The sequence below is a fragment of the Ruditapes philippinarum genome, unplaced genomic scaffold, assembly GCF_026571515.1.
Source record: "Ruditapes philippinarum isolate M1 unplaced genomic scaffold, ASM2657151v2 ctg8937_1_1_1_1, whole genome shotgun sequence".
NCBI classification, from domain to species: Eukaryota; Metazoa; Mollusca; class Bivalvia; order Venerida; family Veneridae; genus Ruditapes; species Ruditapes philippinarum.
In genome coordinates, this window is record NW_026862456.1 from 21557 (window position 1) to 36377 (window position 14821).

Consider the following 14821-nt stretch of genomic DNA (forward strand, 5'->3'; position numbering starts at 1 on the left):
TAGGAGACAAAGAAGAAACAGGGCCCAGCCTGCATGGATGAGGAATAGTTCATGGCAATTCAACTGATTCTTAAGGTACATCAAACTTGTGAATTTGCTACTCCTCAACATTACATGGCAGTTGCTGAATTACAAAATAGAGAAGAGTTATTATAAAAAAAAGTTAATAGTTAATAAATATATAGGGATATATCACCATTATAGTGACTTATTGATTCCAAAATCAAAATATGACATTGTTGCACAATTCTGAAACTGAAAATTACCCACATACTGCTATGTCAAAATTCTGTTTAAAGACTAGGAATTAAATTAAAATATTTTCATAAACATTTAGTCAATATATCAATGCAGTGCACCCGAATGATAAAGTTTTGTTAAATAACCTCCTTTACGTATCAAGAACTTTTCACGTGCTTCGGCATACATTTTTGACCCGCCATTTTATCAAATCCTTCTGTTTTTACGTCGTTTTTCCTCAACGGATATCATGTTTATGCTTCGCTTAGTAAAATAAATTAAAACAGAATAATATTCCCATGAACAAAAATATTCATAGAACAAACCTTAATACACAGAATTTCAATTCGATTACTTTATACCTGACATAGTAATATCTTTCTTGTATTTATTTACATTTTGTCGGCTTTCTGTTGACCGCATAACGGAAGGAAGTAAAAAATATTCATACACAGAAGTAGACCTCACCTGAAAGATCGGGTAATTTCGGCGTATCTAAATGAAAGTTACATTTCTTTTATCACTTTATTTTCGTCCTTGTTAAAAAAAATATATGTGAGCGACATATTTCAAATACACGTAATATTTCATGGAACTATGAACAATCGCGTAAGTTCTTTCAATTTTGTACAATTTGGCGGATATACATTTCGTATGGTTACCCGCCTGTCGTAAGCGTGATAAAATTATTGTTTGTTACAACGGGTACCAAGTAATCTAACATGGCGGAGATGTAGACACGCTGCTGCGGAAAATTTTCTTTTCAAATGATTTCAACTTATTCACGGTAAGATCAGATGTATTGATTATAATTTATACACTGGTACTTTCTTCAATTACTTTATTCCACAAATAAACAAACCGATCGGCCATGTTGTACGATGACAAACCATTTACAAATAATTAACTTTCGTTTTCATTCATCAAAATGTAAACAAAAACAAGAGGTTCTCACATGGCCTGTAAAAACGATATTATTAATTCTATTTTATTTATTTGAAATATTTATGCAACTTTATTATTATAATGTAGTTTTGGAGGTAAGTTAGCCTGACCTTTATATTGTATTAGAAAAATATTTGTGAAACTCATGAAGCGTGAAATGACATGAATGAAAGTGCATATAAAAGTAACTCGCTATGGTGTACTGATGTGCTCAAAATTAATGGAATTTAATGTGGATATATTATTTATGGAATTAATTTAAATTGTTGTGTCATTGTATTTATTAATTTGAAAATATTCATTTCTTGGATAACTTGTGGTGATAACTTGTTATGAACATATTGCTTGAAATTTAGGAAATATTGTAGTGGCAACAGTAATTTTTACCCCACCAGGATGGCTAATAAAAGAAATAAGAAAGGGAAAAGACAAGTGTTTAATAAGGCCACTGGAATTCATAGCTTGAATTATAAAAGGAAAATTGTGATGAAAGATGAAAAGTTGAAAAATAAGCTGAGGAATCTTAAACATGTGGAGCCATTCTATATTAGGCAGAAAAAACAAGGTTTGAAATATATACTAAGTAAAATAATTATTCAGAAAGCCAGAAAATTTAAATGTTTGCTTGACAAAGAAAAAGAAAGACTTTATATAACATCATTAAAAGATAATTTAGAAGGTAATAGAGTTATGAACATGCATAAACTGAAAGATCACATTTTACAAATATCTTCACATGCCGCTCTTTGTACTGAAGCTCATATGAAAGCCCTTTCAAATGACAATGTAATTGTCCTTGAAAGTGAAAAAAGGAATGGTTTCTATACCATCATCACCTGTAAATGCCAAGGATGTGGTAAGACCTTTGAACTTGAAAACAGTGAGAAGTTTGGTTCGACAAATATGGTGGATATAAATGTACGTTCAGTTTGGGGTAGCATGGTAACAGGAGGAGGTTGTTCTTCCCTCAATGAATGTTTTGGAACTATAGGTGTTCCAGGCATTACAGAAAAAAAGTACTCGTCAATTGAGACAGAGATTGGGCGTATGTGGAAGTCCCTTCTTGATGAAGAACTTGTGAAAGCAGGTCAGGAAGAACGTGCATTGGCAGAGGAAAATGACGAATATTTTCAAGGTATTCCAGCAATAACTGTCATATGTGATGGAGGGTGGAGTAAACGTACTCACAAACACAGCTACAATGCCATGGCTGGAGTTGCTGTCATCTTTGGTGCAAGAACAAAGAAACTTCTTCATCTAGGTATAAGAAATAAAATTTGTTATATATGTAGCCGTGCTGAAACTGCAAATGAAGAACCAGTACAGCATGAGTGTTTTAAAAACTGGACTGAATCTTCCCAGGCAATGGAAAGTGACATCATTTTAGATGGATTTTTGAATTGTGAAAGACAACATGGTGTAAGATACATGCATGTAATAGCTGATGGGGACAGTTCCGTCTATGCAAATATAATAAAGAATGTACCCGTTTGGGGGCAATATGTAGAAAAAATTGAATGTGCTAACCATGCCACTAAATGCCTTAGATCCAATTTAGAACGCTTAATATGTGAGAAGCCCCATTATAAAGGAAAAGGTAAACTGACAAGAAATAACATTAGAAGAATTTGTTCTGGTGTAAGATGTGCTATAGTAATGCGAAGTGCCGAAACCAATAAAATGACAGCAATTAAAAAACTTAAACAGGATATAAGAAATGCCGGGAGACATGTCCTTGGCTTACATGATTTATGTTCTACAGATTTTTGTAAAAATAAGGAAAATAATTCAGACATAACAAAATCAGATGATAACAAAACGGAAAATACCAATATTGATGAAGAAGATATTATAATTAGCCAATGCGAGTACTGGACTGATTCGGTAAAAAATTATTCTGAAACTGAAATTGAAATGTTACGAAAGGGCGGTAAGACAATAGCTAAGAAAAATTCTAATATTGAAGAGTTGTTAAGAGACATTTTTCTATTCTTGAATCGTCTATCGGAAAAGGCAAACCGACTGATTGGTAACTTTACGAGTAATTTAGCTGAGTCGTGGATGAGTATAAAATGTAAATTTGAAGGGGGTAAAATGTTCAACAAATGCTTCCGTGGTTCATTTTACGCAAGATGTTATGGTGGAGCATTAAGGTCTTTGCTAGGTCCAGCATGGTCACCACAAGTTTACAATAAGCTTACAGATAAACGCCCAGATAGAGTTTTTATTAGTACTTATAGACAAAGGTCTGTACGCTACAGATGTACTAAACGTGCCAAAGGTAGTGAAATAAACAGGAACAAAAGGAAATTGAAGAAAATGAAATCATCTCTTGAAAGCACCAGTAAGAAAGCAAGAAAAGAATACGGCGATACTGTGCTGCAAGATACAGCCGATATCAGTCCATCACAATTAAAAAAGGAATGTGATATCTTTTATAAATCCAGCATATCTACATGCAATAGTAAATTAATTGAACAGCATACACGTGGTCAATCAAGTAACCTTAACTGGTTTGCTGAAAGAAAGAAAAGACTCACAAGTTCCGTATTTGGAGAAGTGATATCAAGATCGCAAAATAATAACAGTCCCAATTTAGTGAAAAGGCTTCTCTATTCCAATTTTAAAGGTAACATGTATACTTTGAAAGGCTTAAGTGAAGAGGATAATGCAAGAATGGAATACATTAATTTGAAAGAAAAAGATGAAAATATTAAATACAAAATTGATATTCCTGGTTTAATTGTTGACAAAGATAATCCTTTTTTAGCAGCCTCAAGCGATGGTGTAGTGGTTGGATCCAAAGGTCCTGAAGGTCTCATTGAAATTAAGACTTTATTACAAAACAGAAAAACAATGATCAAAGAATCTGCAGAAAATGATAAAGCGTTTTGTTTGTCAGTGCAAAATGGCATTATTCAACTGAAAAAAAATCATAAATATTTTTACCAAATACAAGGTCAGATGAATATTATGAATTACAAATGGTGTGATCTAATAATTAGAAGAATAAATCCACATGATATGTTTATTCAACGCATATACTGTGATACAGAATTATGGAAAAAAGTTATGATTCCCAAATTAAAGGCTTTCTATTTCACCCACATGCTACCTGAATTAGCAGTTCCAAGACATGGTACTCTATCTGGAATAAGAAAACCTGAATTGCCATGGGTATGTTCCCAATAAATGTAAACTAATTTCTTATACTATTAATGTTTTGGTTTCTTTCACCATATTTACATGTGCTTAAATATATATCATCCTATGAAATAATTTACCATTTATAATAATAAATATATATTAATTGAACCTGTATCTTTTGCCTAATCCTTCATTTTTATATTTTACAGTTTTGTGGTACGTCTTGCAAGAGATCAGAGAAAAAAACCTCTAAGAGAAGTGAAGGTGACAAATTGGACCAAAAAGACTTGCATACTCAGATTAAGACAGACAAAGATATTTACATTGCAACCCCATTAATACCAACACCAACACAATCAAGTAAAAGGTGATTTATTTTAATGTATATATAACTATAAATAGTTAAGATCTTTAAAGAATTAATTCTGTTAAATAGGAAATATTACCAATGTGCACTCTTTTAACAGCTGTAAATTTGTTCAGGAAATACCAATATGGAGAAAACATGAAAGTGTTCTTTAAAGGCAGGTGGCCTTAGGTAACAGGTAATTTTGTTTCTTACAATATTGAAATGAACTTTTTCAGTTGGTATCTAGCAGTATTAATGTTTAGATTGCACTGTATACATGTATAAAGAAGTATTTTTAAATTTTTAATGATGTTTAGAATTTTCAATATACCCTTATTTGAATTTTATAATTTTTGAATGAAGCTGTTATATTAATTTATGTTCGTGCACTTTTTCACTGTGTACAGTAACACAAATGTTGACAAAATATTGTGCATTACATGCAATCCTTTCCTATCATGATGGTTATAAACTTATATTATTGCCTTTATAAACTATAACAAACTGTAAATTGTTCTCAAATTAACTTTTGTTCACTATTTTTAAACATTAATTTTGCATAACATCCAAATAAATGAGCAAATTTAACTTGCAACTTTATTTTAAGTTTAAAAATGGCCAAAATTATAAATATTTATTTCAGATTTTAAGTGCCTTCAACATGTATTTGAAAGGGATAATTAATATTTTTTATACAAATTTGCAGATCAACACGTTTGAGAAAATTAAAATTCCTTGGGAGGAGAATCAACCACCAGTGGACAGAATCAGACGGCTCTCTGAATTGGTACAAAGGCACCGTGCTTTCTGTTTCTTCTGGAAAAGACGGAAATCCTGATGCAGTATATGAGGTGCTATATGAAGGCGAAGACGCGTCATATGAAGTAGATTCTTTGATCAAAGACTATAATGAAGGCACCTTAACTTTCATAGATTTGTAATGGTATACTTTATTTCTCTTCCAATTTACATTATACCATGTACTGTATGTTTTTATATTTAAAAATTGATTTTAAAAAATATTTAAATAACATTATGCATAATATCTTTTAAATATTAACATCATATTACAACAGCTTTCAATGTAATTAATCCTATATAATAATTTACAGTTTCTGAATTTATGCTTTTTATGTTTAATTAATTTTGCAAGAAGGTCATGTTTCAATTCATTTTAATGAATTATTACAAGAAGAAATATTATCCTGCTTATCTTATGGATTATTGCAGTAAATTTTTTTATCAGTAAGCCATGTCCATAATAGTACACCATACTTAACCTTGCACTACTTTTGTGTACATGCTATGTAAACATTGGACTTAGATAATGCTGTGTTTACTGGCCTTATTGGAATATAAATTTTCAATTGATAAATAATTTTTTCAGGTAATGGAGATTCAGTGTCACTAAAATAGATGTTACTTTAAAAGTTTTCATTCATCATATCACATATTTATCATTGGAAGGAACTTTATTTTGACATACAAGTTACATGTGCTGCAAACTGATTCAGGTAAGGCTTTTGCTTTTATTTCAATTTTCTTTTTTCTTTTTAGGCAATGTAACAGCTTCTTTATAGGTAAAGGATTAATGACTCAACACTTTCCTTTTCAAATGTACCTCATAGTACTTCAGTTTAAAGTTTGAATTTTTGACCTAAAATTTTCAACAAAACAATATGGCTGACATTTGATGCACCTTAATACTTTTATAGTATATCAGTTGTGACATATTCATGAATTTGACAATTTTGTTTTAATGTAAAACATACGTTTGATTTTATCGCAATTGAATTTTCTATATTTTGTAGAAATCTTAAATAAAGCAAATATTATAAATATTTATTATCCAACATTTTATTTACTTTGTTCCCCTTTAAGTTTTGTTCATAAGTTGAACAATTTGGAAAGAAACATTTTAGTACAAATGTACTAATGATGTACTATTGGGTACTAATGTACTCTTTTATCTATTACATATAGATGTGTTTATTTGAATTATATTGGAGTGCACACCTATAATTCAAATATAGATACTTTACAGTATTATATTATCCTCAATTTTGATTAAAGATATGTTTTAATCATGTGTACAGTCATCGGGCAGCTTTGTTTGATGCCCAACAGTTCAGCAAGAGCCCCTATGTACTTAAAAAGAATTTGAAGTGCCTTTATTACATATTGAGTAAAATTTCATTTCATAGTAAATTTGGATTGTAAATTTTAAAGCACTTCTGTTATTTCTTCAGCTTTACTTAACGGTAATGTCATAAATTATTTAAATGTCGGGACGACATTTCCCGAAGTGGGGAAGTATGTCACGAGGGTAATATACCGACATGTATAATTTATTGTTTGTATGTATGTCTTATATATTGTGTCGTTATATATTCCCTGTACGTTTGTCATTTTGTTATATCATATATGTCCTATATATTTGTCCTATTCATTCCCCATATTTTTCTCATTTTCATTCATCCTTTTCATTCATTGCAACATGTAACACTTAATGTCATTCTATATAATGCATAACAACTAATTTCTTCTGGACGGGCCTCCTAACATTTACTCACCCGGATTGGAAGTCACGCATGCGCACATTGAATACACTTCCATTGGTTTGCGCCACGAAGTAGCTGTGTTTGCGTCTTCTTGCATCCTTAGTAAATTGTTCATTTGTTTCCGTGCCATTACAGGTAATTTTGGTTGTTATTTATTACTCGTAATGTATTCATTCAATTATTGAAATGACATGCGTGTTGCATTTTGTATTTTGCACATTGAATACACTTCCATTGGTTTGCGCCACGAAGTAGCTGTGTTTGCGTCTTCTTGCATCCTTAGTAAATTGTTCATTTGTTTCCGTGCCATTACAGGCCGAAACAGCCCCTCCTTTATTAGGAAAGAGGAACCCTACGACATACATATCAATTAATGTGTTTATGACTATGTCTGTCACATCTCTCTGCTGGTGCCCTCGGCATAGCTTTACTGGTTCCTGACTTAACTTGAGATTTATCCAATACCTTGTGACCAGCACATAATGGCACTTTACTGTGAACTTTGACACAACTAACACAGAAATAATCGTGACAATCTACACAGTATTTTTCACCTTCAGTGTTCCTGCCTTCATTTCTACACATTGAACATAATACGTCAAATATTTCATCCGAAAGAATATCCGTATCAATTTGTTGACCTGTAGCCATTTTGTCTTTTTCCCGACTACGTTTGTTAGTTGATCTATTTACATTGTAAAATCGATAAAATTGTCTCTATTTCTTTCACAGTTATTTTAAATTTAAACATTGATGTACTCTATAATTAAGATAACTGAAAGCCTTAAGTATCTTCTACATTGTACTCCTGGAAAAATATCAATTTCTACATAATATTTTTTTTCATTGATATAAATCCTCTCCTATTGCTAAATAATATCTAAATGATTTGACCTACTTTGGGTTTAACTTATCAAAGGTGCCCTTATACCTCTTTGCACACAGTGTAACTTTATCTGGTGAAACATTATCCTTCAATACTAAATTGTTAAACTTTGAGGTATATAAAGTGTTTACATAGGGCTGGTTTAACATTATGCTATTTAAATCAATATAACACGGAAGAATATATCTAACTGATAAAAAATAACTAACTTTATCTTCACCGGCAAAGCAAGTGGTGTACATATACATGTATATATTAGTCCTTTGTTGTTATGCCCCGCCGATGAAATTGGAAGTTAGATATTGTTTTGGCGTTGTCCTTCCGTCCGTCCATTCTCATTTTGTGTGGCACATACCTCAAAAAGTATTTGACCTAAGGTCATGAAACTTTACAGGAATGTTGATCAGCATGTGTAGTTGTGCACCTGGGTATTTTTGTGGGTATATTTAGTATTTTTAAAGTAATTGCCCTTGACTTAGTGAAAATTTACAATTTTCAACTTATGTCACATGTAACTCAAAAAGTGTTTGACATAGAGTCAAGAAACTGTACAGATATGTTGATCAGCATGTGAAGTTGTGCACCTATTGGTTCGCTTGTGGATTTAATATGTTTTGTTCGAGTTATTGCACTTGACTTAGTAAAAATTTGCAATTTTCAACTTGTGTCAAGCGTAGCTAAACAAATATTTGACCTAGGGCCATGAAACTTTACAGAAATGTTGATCAGTATGTGTAGTTGTGCACTGGGGTATTTTCGTGTGGCTTTACACTCTTGAGTTAGTATAAATTTGCTATTTTTCAACTTGTTGATGCAAAGCTTTAAAGTTTTGACATGTAGGCCTGAAAATTAACAAGAATGTTGCTCAGCATGTGTACTTATGCACCTTGGGGTTTGCTTGTAGATTTATTCAGTATTTGTAAAAATTTTGCCCTTTACTTAGTAGAAGATGTTTAGTTTTCAATTTTCACAACAGTGGAGTGTGGGGGCACCGTGTCCTATGGACACATTTCTAGTTTTATGCTAACCAGTGAGAAACTGGATTTTATCTGTGTGATAAAATTCAAATTACCCATAGTATGTCATCCACAGTGTGACCAAACTTATTTTGGTATACAATGTAATTTTTATGCCCCCGCCATAAAATCCTGGGGCATATGGTGTTACCCTGTTCCGTCCTTCTGTCATTCCGTCATCATCAGTTTCCATTTATTATCGTAGTAACGGTTGCACACGTTCAAATCAAATTTCACATTTGGATGTATCATGAGAACATACAGGTCAAGTTCCAATTTGGCCATGGTCCAATGATTTTTGGCAGAGTTATGCCCTTTGATAAAAATTTAAGTTTCTGTTCATTATCTCCCCAACAGTTGTACACATTCAACTGAAGTTTGACATATGGATACGTCAAAGGTATGCGCAGGTCCATTTCGAATTTGGACATGGTTCGATGATTTTTGGCAGAGTTATGCCCCTTTCACTTTGAAAATAATATGAAATTTTCAGTTTCCATTCATAATCTCCCCAACGGTATTACACATTCAACTCAAATTTGACAAATGGATACGTCAATAGAATGAGCAGGTCAAGTTCAAATTTGGTCATGGTTTGATGATTTTGGGCAGAGTTATGTCTCATTCAGTCTGAAAATAATATGAAATTTTCAGTTTTGGGTCATTATCTCCCCAACAGTTGTACACATTCATCTCAAATTTGACATATGTATACGTTAAAGGAATGTGCAGGTCTAGTTCGAATTTGGTCATGGTTTGATGATTTTTGACAGAGTAATGGCCCTTTTACTTTGAAAAAAGGGAAATTTTCAGTTTCCGTTCATTATCCCTAACAGTTGTACATGTTCAACTCAAATTTAAAATATGGACATGTCAGAAAAATACACTGGTAAAGTTCGAATTTGGTCATGGTTTGATGATAGCTGATAGAGTGATCCATCTTGAACTTTGAAAAAAATCAGAAATTTTTAGTTTTCGTTCATTATCTTCCCAATGGTTTTACACATTCAACTCAAATTTGACATTTAGATACATTTTAGGAATAAGCAGTTCAAGTTTAGATTTGGCCATGGTTCAATGATTTTGGACAAAGTTATCTATCTAGAATGTTGGAAAAATTTTGAATTTTCAGTTTCTTCACTCATACTTTTGTGGAAGTGTATGTAGTCATTATTTTGGCTACAAATATGCAATATGCAATTTACAAAAGGTAAATACTGAATAGTTTCAGTGCCTTGAACTTTTATAAAAATGGTTTGTGTTAACATTGAATAGCTTTAAGGGCTTTGAACTTAAAACAAAAAAAATAGTTTGCGCAAACAATTTGGAACTAAATATTATAACATCTGAAATTTTGGCTGCATACAAGGGCATCCGTGGCGTGACGACACATTTCTAGTTTGTGTTTTAGGGTGAATTTTGTACATACTATATCAAAAATGATAAGCCAAAACAAAAAACATTAACAAACTCACAAATTGCTTCAAAACTCTATAATACTTCTTGATTATTCTTTCTTGGAGATTAATATTTACGGCAAAATATACTTTTTCTTTCAGACTTGGCCGACAACGATATTAGTGGTATCTCACGACCGTTCCTTCTTAAATTCAGTTTGTACAGAAATTGTGCATTTACATGATAAAAGACTGGACACTTATAAAGGAAATTATGATCAATTTGATAAAACTAAAGAAGAAAGAATGAAAAATCAGAAGAAAGAATACGAGGCACAGAAGCAGTATAGAGATCATATACAGGTACATGTTTATAGGTTAATAGTGATGTTTTATTTTACCTTAAACCTTAATCTGCTAAATATCTTAAATGGACCTGTCCATATTTCAATCTGGGCAAAACTATTCATCATTTTCAGGAAGACTTCAAAATATGTAGTGACTGAATACTAATAAACAGTGCATGGATGTGCTTGTTTGTTTGTTTCATTTTACGCCTTTTCCCAACAGTATTTCAGTCATATAGGCGGGTAGTTTCCTAACCATCGTTCCTGGAGAGTTACACCAGTACTAGACTCCCTTTCCCCCTTTCCCTAAACTCCCAAAGCTTTCTCCAGGGGATCAAACCCCAAAAGCCAGAGGGGTAATTTGGATTTAGAATTTCTTTTGGGACTGTAATGACCAAGGGGCGGTTTTAGGCATGGATGTGCTTTTGCTCTCCGCCCTGAAATGGTTTGCTTTTGGGGACCCAGTTGTCGCGGGCCCGGGGCAAAACAGAAAAACTCCCAAATTTTTGCTGAAACTCTTTTTAAAATTTTTTTACAATGTTTTTTCTTTGGGTCAGTTAAGAATTTTTATGTTATTAAAAAACATGGATGTTTCCCAGATTTATAAATAAAAATTTTTATTGTAAGAAAACCAAATTTGTAGATTTTACATTTCTGTTTAAACCCTTTTAAAAAGGGTTTCATTGCCCTTAAATTTTACATTAAATAAAAAATTGAAAAAATTTTTTTCCCGCGGCCCTTAAAAACCAAACATTTTAACTGTTTTATTAACCTTATATACAGTATTTTTTGAAAAATCCATCAAAAAATTGTTCAAAAATTTAAGTTTTAAAACGGAAAACCCCAGGGGAAAAACACTAAAGTTCAAACCCCAGAAAATAGGGAGATTTTCCATGTCATACAAAACCTTTAAACCTTTTTTTTAGCTTCACGGTGCACTTGGCATGCTTTCGGGGAAGGGAGAAAATTTTTAAAAATTTTTTTCGAAAAAAAAACCGTTTTAAAAAAAAAAAAAAAATCCCAAAAAAAAAAGGGCCTTTAAATATCCCGTTAAAATTAGGACTGCTCTTAAAACCCATGTTTTTTTGTTTTCAATATTGATTTTAAAGGGATAAACCCAAAGGGCGGATTTTTCTCATGCAAATTCCGATTTCGCCACATTGAGGTCGCAGATGTTTATGCTTATAAAACACATTATGGTTGCTTTGACACCATAATAAGATCTGGAGTCGATATGAAACCAAATTTACTAATGAATTGTCGCTATTTCTGTTTTTATGAAATTCATTTAATGTAGCTTTAACAAGCAGCCTTTCAAGAAGTGTTTGATTTTAGCTATTTTGGCCTATGTATAAGTTATCACATTGGCAATGAAAAATTATATGGCATTGTACATTGTTTTATGATAATGTAAATTGATATTAATAATTTATATTTTCAGGTGTTTATAGACAGATTTAGATATAATGCAAACAGGGCTTCTCAAGTACAGAGTAAATTGAAACTTTTAGAAAAATTGTGAGTATTTACACTTCATATTACATTTATTTGTGACTATAAATTTTTAATTTACATGTAACAATTTTAGCAATATTATATAGGTCAGTGTTGATTTTCTCCCTTCAACATTTTGGGAATTACCCGGCTCACTTAATTCCTGCTCACTTAATTTGGAATTTATGAAATCATTTAATAAAGAGAAAATAAAACAAAAAGCAACAAATAAAATTTTTCTATAGTCAATGGGAAATTTCTTGATACCACTGGATAAAAAAATGGGCATTTTACTCTTTTGAAGAAAAGAAAAAACTGCTGTAAGTAAATACATGTAGTAAGGGTATGAGTGTGACCATCTCTCAACTGTTGGACGGTATAACATTGTATCTTAGTAGTGAAGTTGTTTTTTCGGAAATGACATGCTGTTTAAAATCTTTATTAAGTCAAATTGTTGTCTACGATATTGCTGCGGTTTGAGGTCGAACCTTCACAACAGGTAGCAACTCTTAATTGTTTGTGATTCCGGACTTTGTAAGGGTTATACTTAGTCAATTACTGATAATTTTATGTGCACATTATGAAAAATGAAATTACTTAATTTTCTTCTACATGACTAAACATTAAAATTGGCTCATGAATATGTTGACCTTTAAGTTACCTTTATGTCATGGTTTGAACGCCCTCCCCCTATTCCTAGCTTGGTAGACTAGGTACTTTTATTTCTGAGTGTACCAGGAGAGCACCAAAACAAGAGCTACCTCTTTTATTCATTTAACATTATATTGAACTTAAAAGATAACCACCTGTTTTGGTGAACCTTCTTTTTGGTGTAAAAGTACTTTCTTTATTTATATAAAATTACTGAAATTTATACTATGATTATGGTGCCAGCTTTATTGGGTAATTTTGTAATTTGAGACAATATGTATCGAAGTGTCAATTTAAGTCATTGTATTAAAATCAACACTATTATCATACAAGAAGATAGGCACTAGAATTTTGTAATTTTATGTTTAAATCTTTTTCAGACCTCCATTAGAACCTCCAGGTAAAGAAAGTGAGGTCACTATAAGGTAAATATGGCATATGATATTGTCACTTTAAATAATTGTTAGAACAAATTTTGTAAAAGAATTCAACTTAGGGTCAGAAATTTAAAAAAAAATTCCTGTAAATATTTGAATACCATATTGAATCTTTGATTGAAATACATTGTTTAAAAGATAAAATTTAAGTATTTTGGTAAATTCTTTCAGCACAATGTATTTATAGAATGCTTGAGGGAAAGCATTTGTATAAAATATTTTTTGTAGATTTGGTGCTATGTCATCCCAATGCTGTTTTGTGCCAAAATTCTTTAAAATTTTGACCGAGCCCCTGACCCAAACCAACCCGCCCGTCTTTATTTAGGATCCATTTCTGTTCACTTTACCAAAAACCTATTTAAAAAGTAGAAAACTGATAAAGGGAAAAGCAAAGGATTCCCGATCATTGAGTCTAATTATCATTTAAACCCCTTGCTGTAAAAAAACAGAAACCCTTTTGGTATAAATAGTTTTTTCACTTGGGGGAAAAAATGACAAATTGTGGTTTTTGTTTTTTCCAGGAAAAATTTGGCTAGATTTGAGATCTCCGAGTTATTGGGGCCAAAAAAGTGTTAAAATTTGGGCAAATTTAAAACAAACAAAACCCAAAAATCCCCCATTCCCCTCCCTTTTATTTCCAATAAAATATTTTTAATTTTTTTTAAGGGTTTCCCGAAAAGTGAAAAAAATTTTCCCCCAAATATATTAAAATTTGGAAAGAGTTTTTCAATTTTACCCCTATAGAAAGGGGTAGGATTTTAAACCCTTCCCTAATGTTGATTGTAATGCCAAAAAATGTCTTCCCCAAAAATTTGTTAATAAATATATTTTTAAAATTTTTGTTGCCTAGGAAAATGGTATAAAATTAAAAATTGATTGTAGGTAAAACTTGGGAAATTAAAAATTTTTTTAAAAATTTTTGCCCCAGGTTGGTAAAATAATTTTATTTATATGGTGCCCCCAGGGGGATATTAGTAAAATATATTTTTAATTTCCCGGATAGGTTTAAATTTAAAAAATTTTTTTCATTATTGGTTGGTATTTTGGTAAATGGGGTAATTTTTTATGGTTTGCCCAGGAAACGGTTTTGATAAATTTTTAAAACTCTCCCCCCTTTGGGTAAATTTTGGTTAAAAATTATATATAAACTGGTTGCTAGGAATAGATGGTAAAAAAAATATATTTAATTCATGGTTGCTAAGGTTCTGGTAAAATGTATATTTTTAAAAATATATTTAATTTTTTAAATTGCTTGTTAATTATCCCCCTGCCGAAAATTATTTCGGCGGAGGATATAGAAATATATCCTCGTCCATTACCGTCCGTCCTCCTTCATAGGTGGATTAGACCT

The 14821-nt window shown here is 31.6% G+C and overlaps 1 protein-coding gene across 1 annotated transcript; it reads left to right on the forward strand.

Annotated features, from left to right (window-relative positions):
- The first annotated feature begins 1042 nt into the window (after positions 1–1042).
- On the forward strand, positions 1043–6199 carry LOC132719149 (uncharacterized). The gene is made up of 4 exons (XM_060702892.1): positions 1043–4362; positions 4542–4699; positions 5388–5624; positions 6069–6199. The coding sequence occupies exons 1-3, from the start codon at positions 1582–1584 to the stop codon at positions 5620–5622; spliced, it is 3174 nt and encodes a 1057-aa protein (XP_060558875.1). The 5' UTR covers positions 1043–1581; the 3' UTR covers positions 5623–5624; positions 6069–6199.
- The last annotated feature ends 8622 nt before the right edge of the window (positions 6200–14821 follow it).

Coding starts and splice junctions, on each gene's coding strand:
- LOC132719149 (XM_060702892.1), top strand. CDS start 1,582: ATGGCTAATAAAAGAAATAAGAAAGGGAAAAGACAAGTGTTTAATAAG. Junction 4,363..4,541: donor GAAAACCTGAATTGCCATGG/GTATGTTCCCAA, acceptor TATATTTTACAG/TTTTGTGGTACGTCTTGCAA. Junction 4,700..5,387: donor CCAACACAATCAAGTAAAAG/GTGATTTATTTT, acceptor ACAAATTTGCAG/ATCAACACGTTTGAGAAAAT.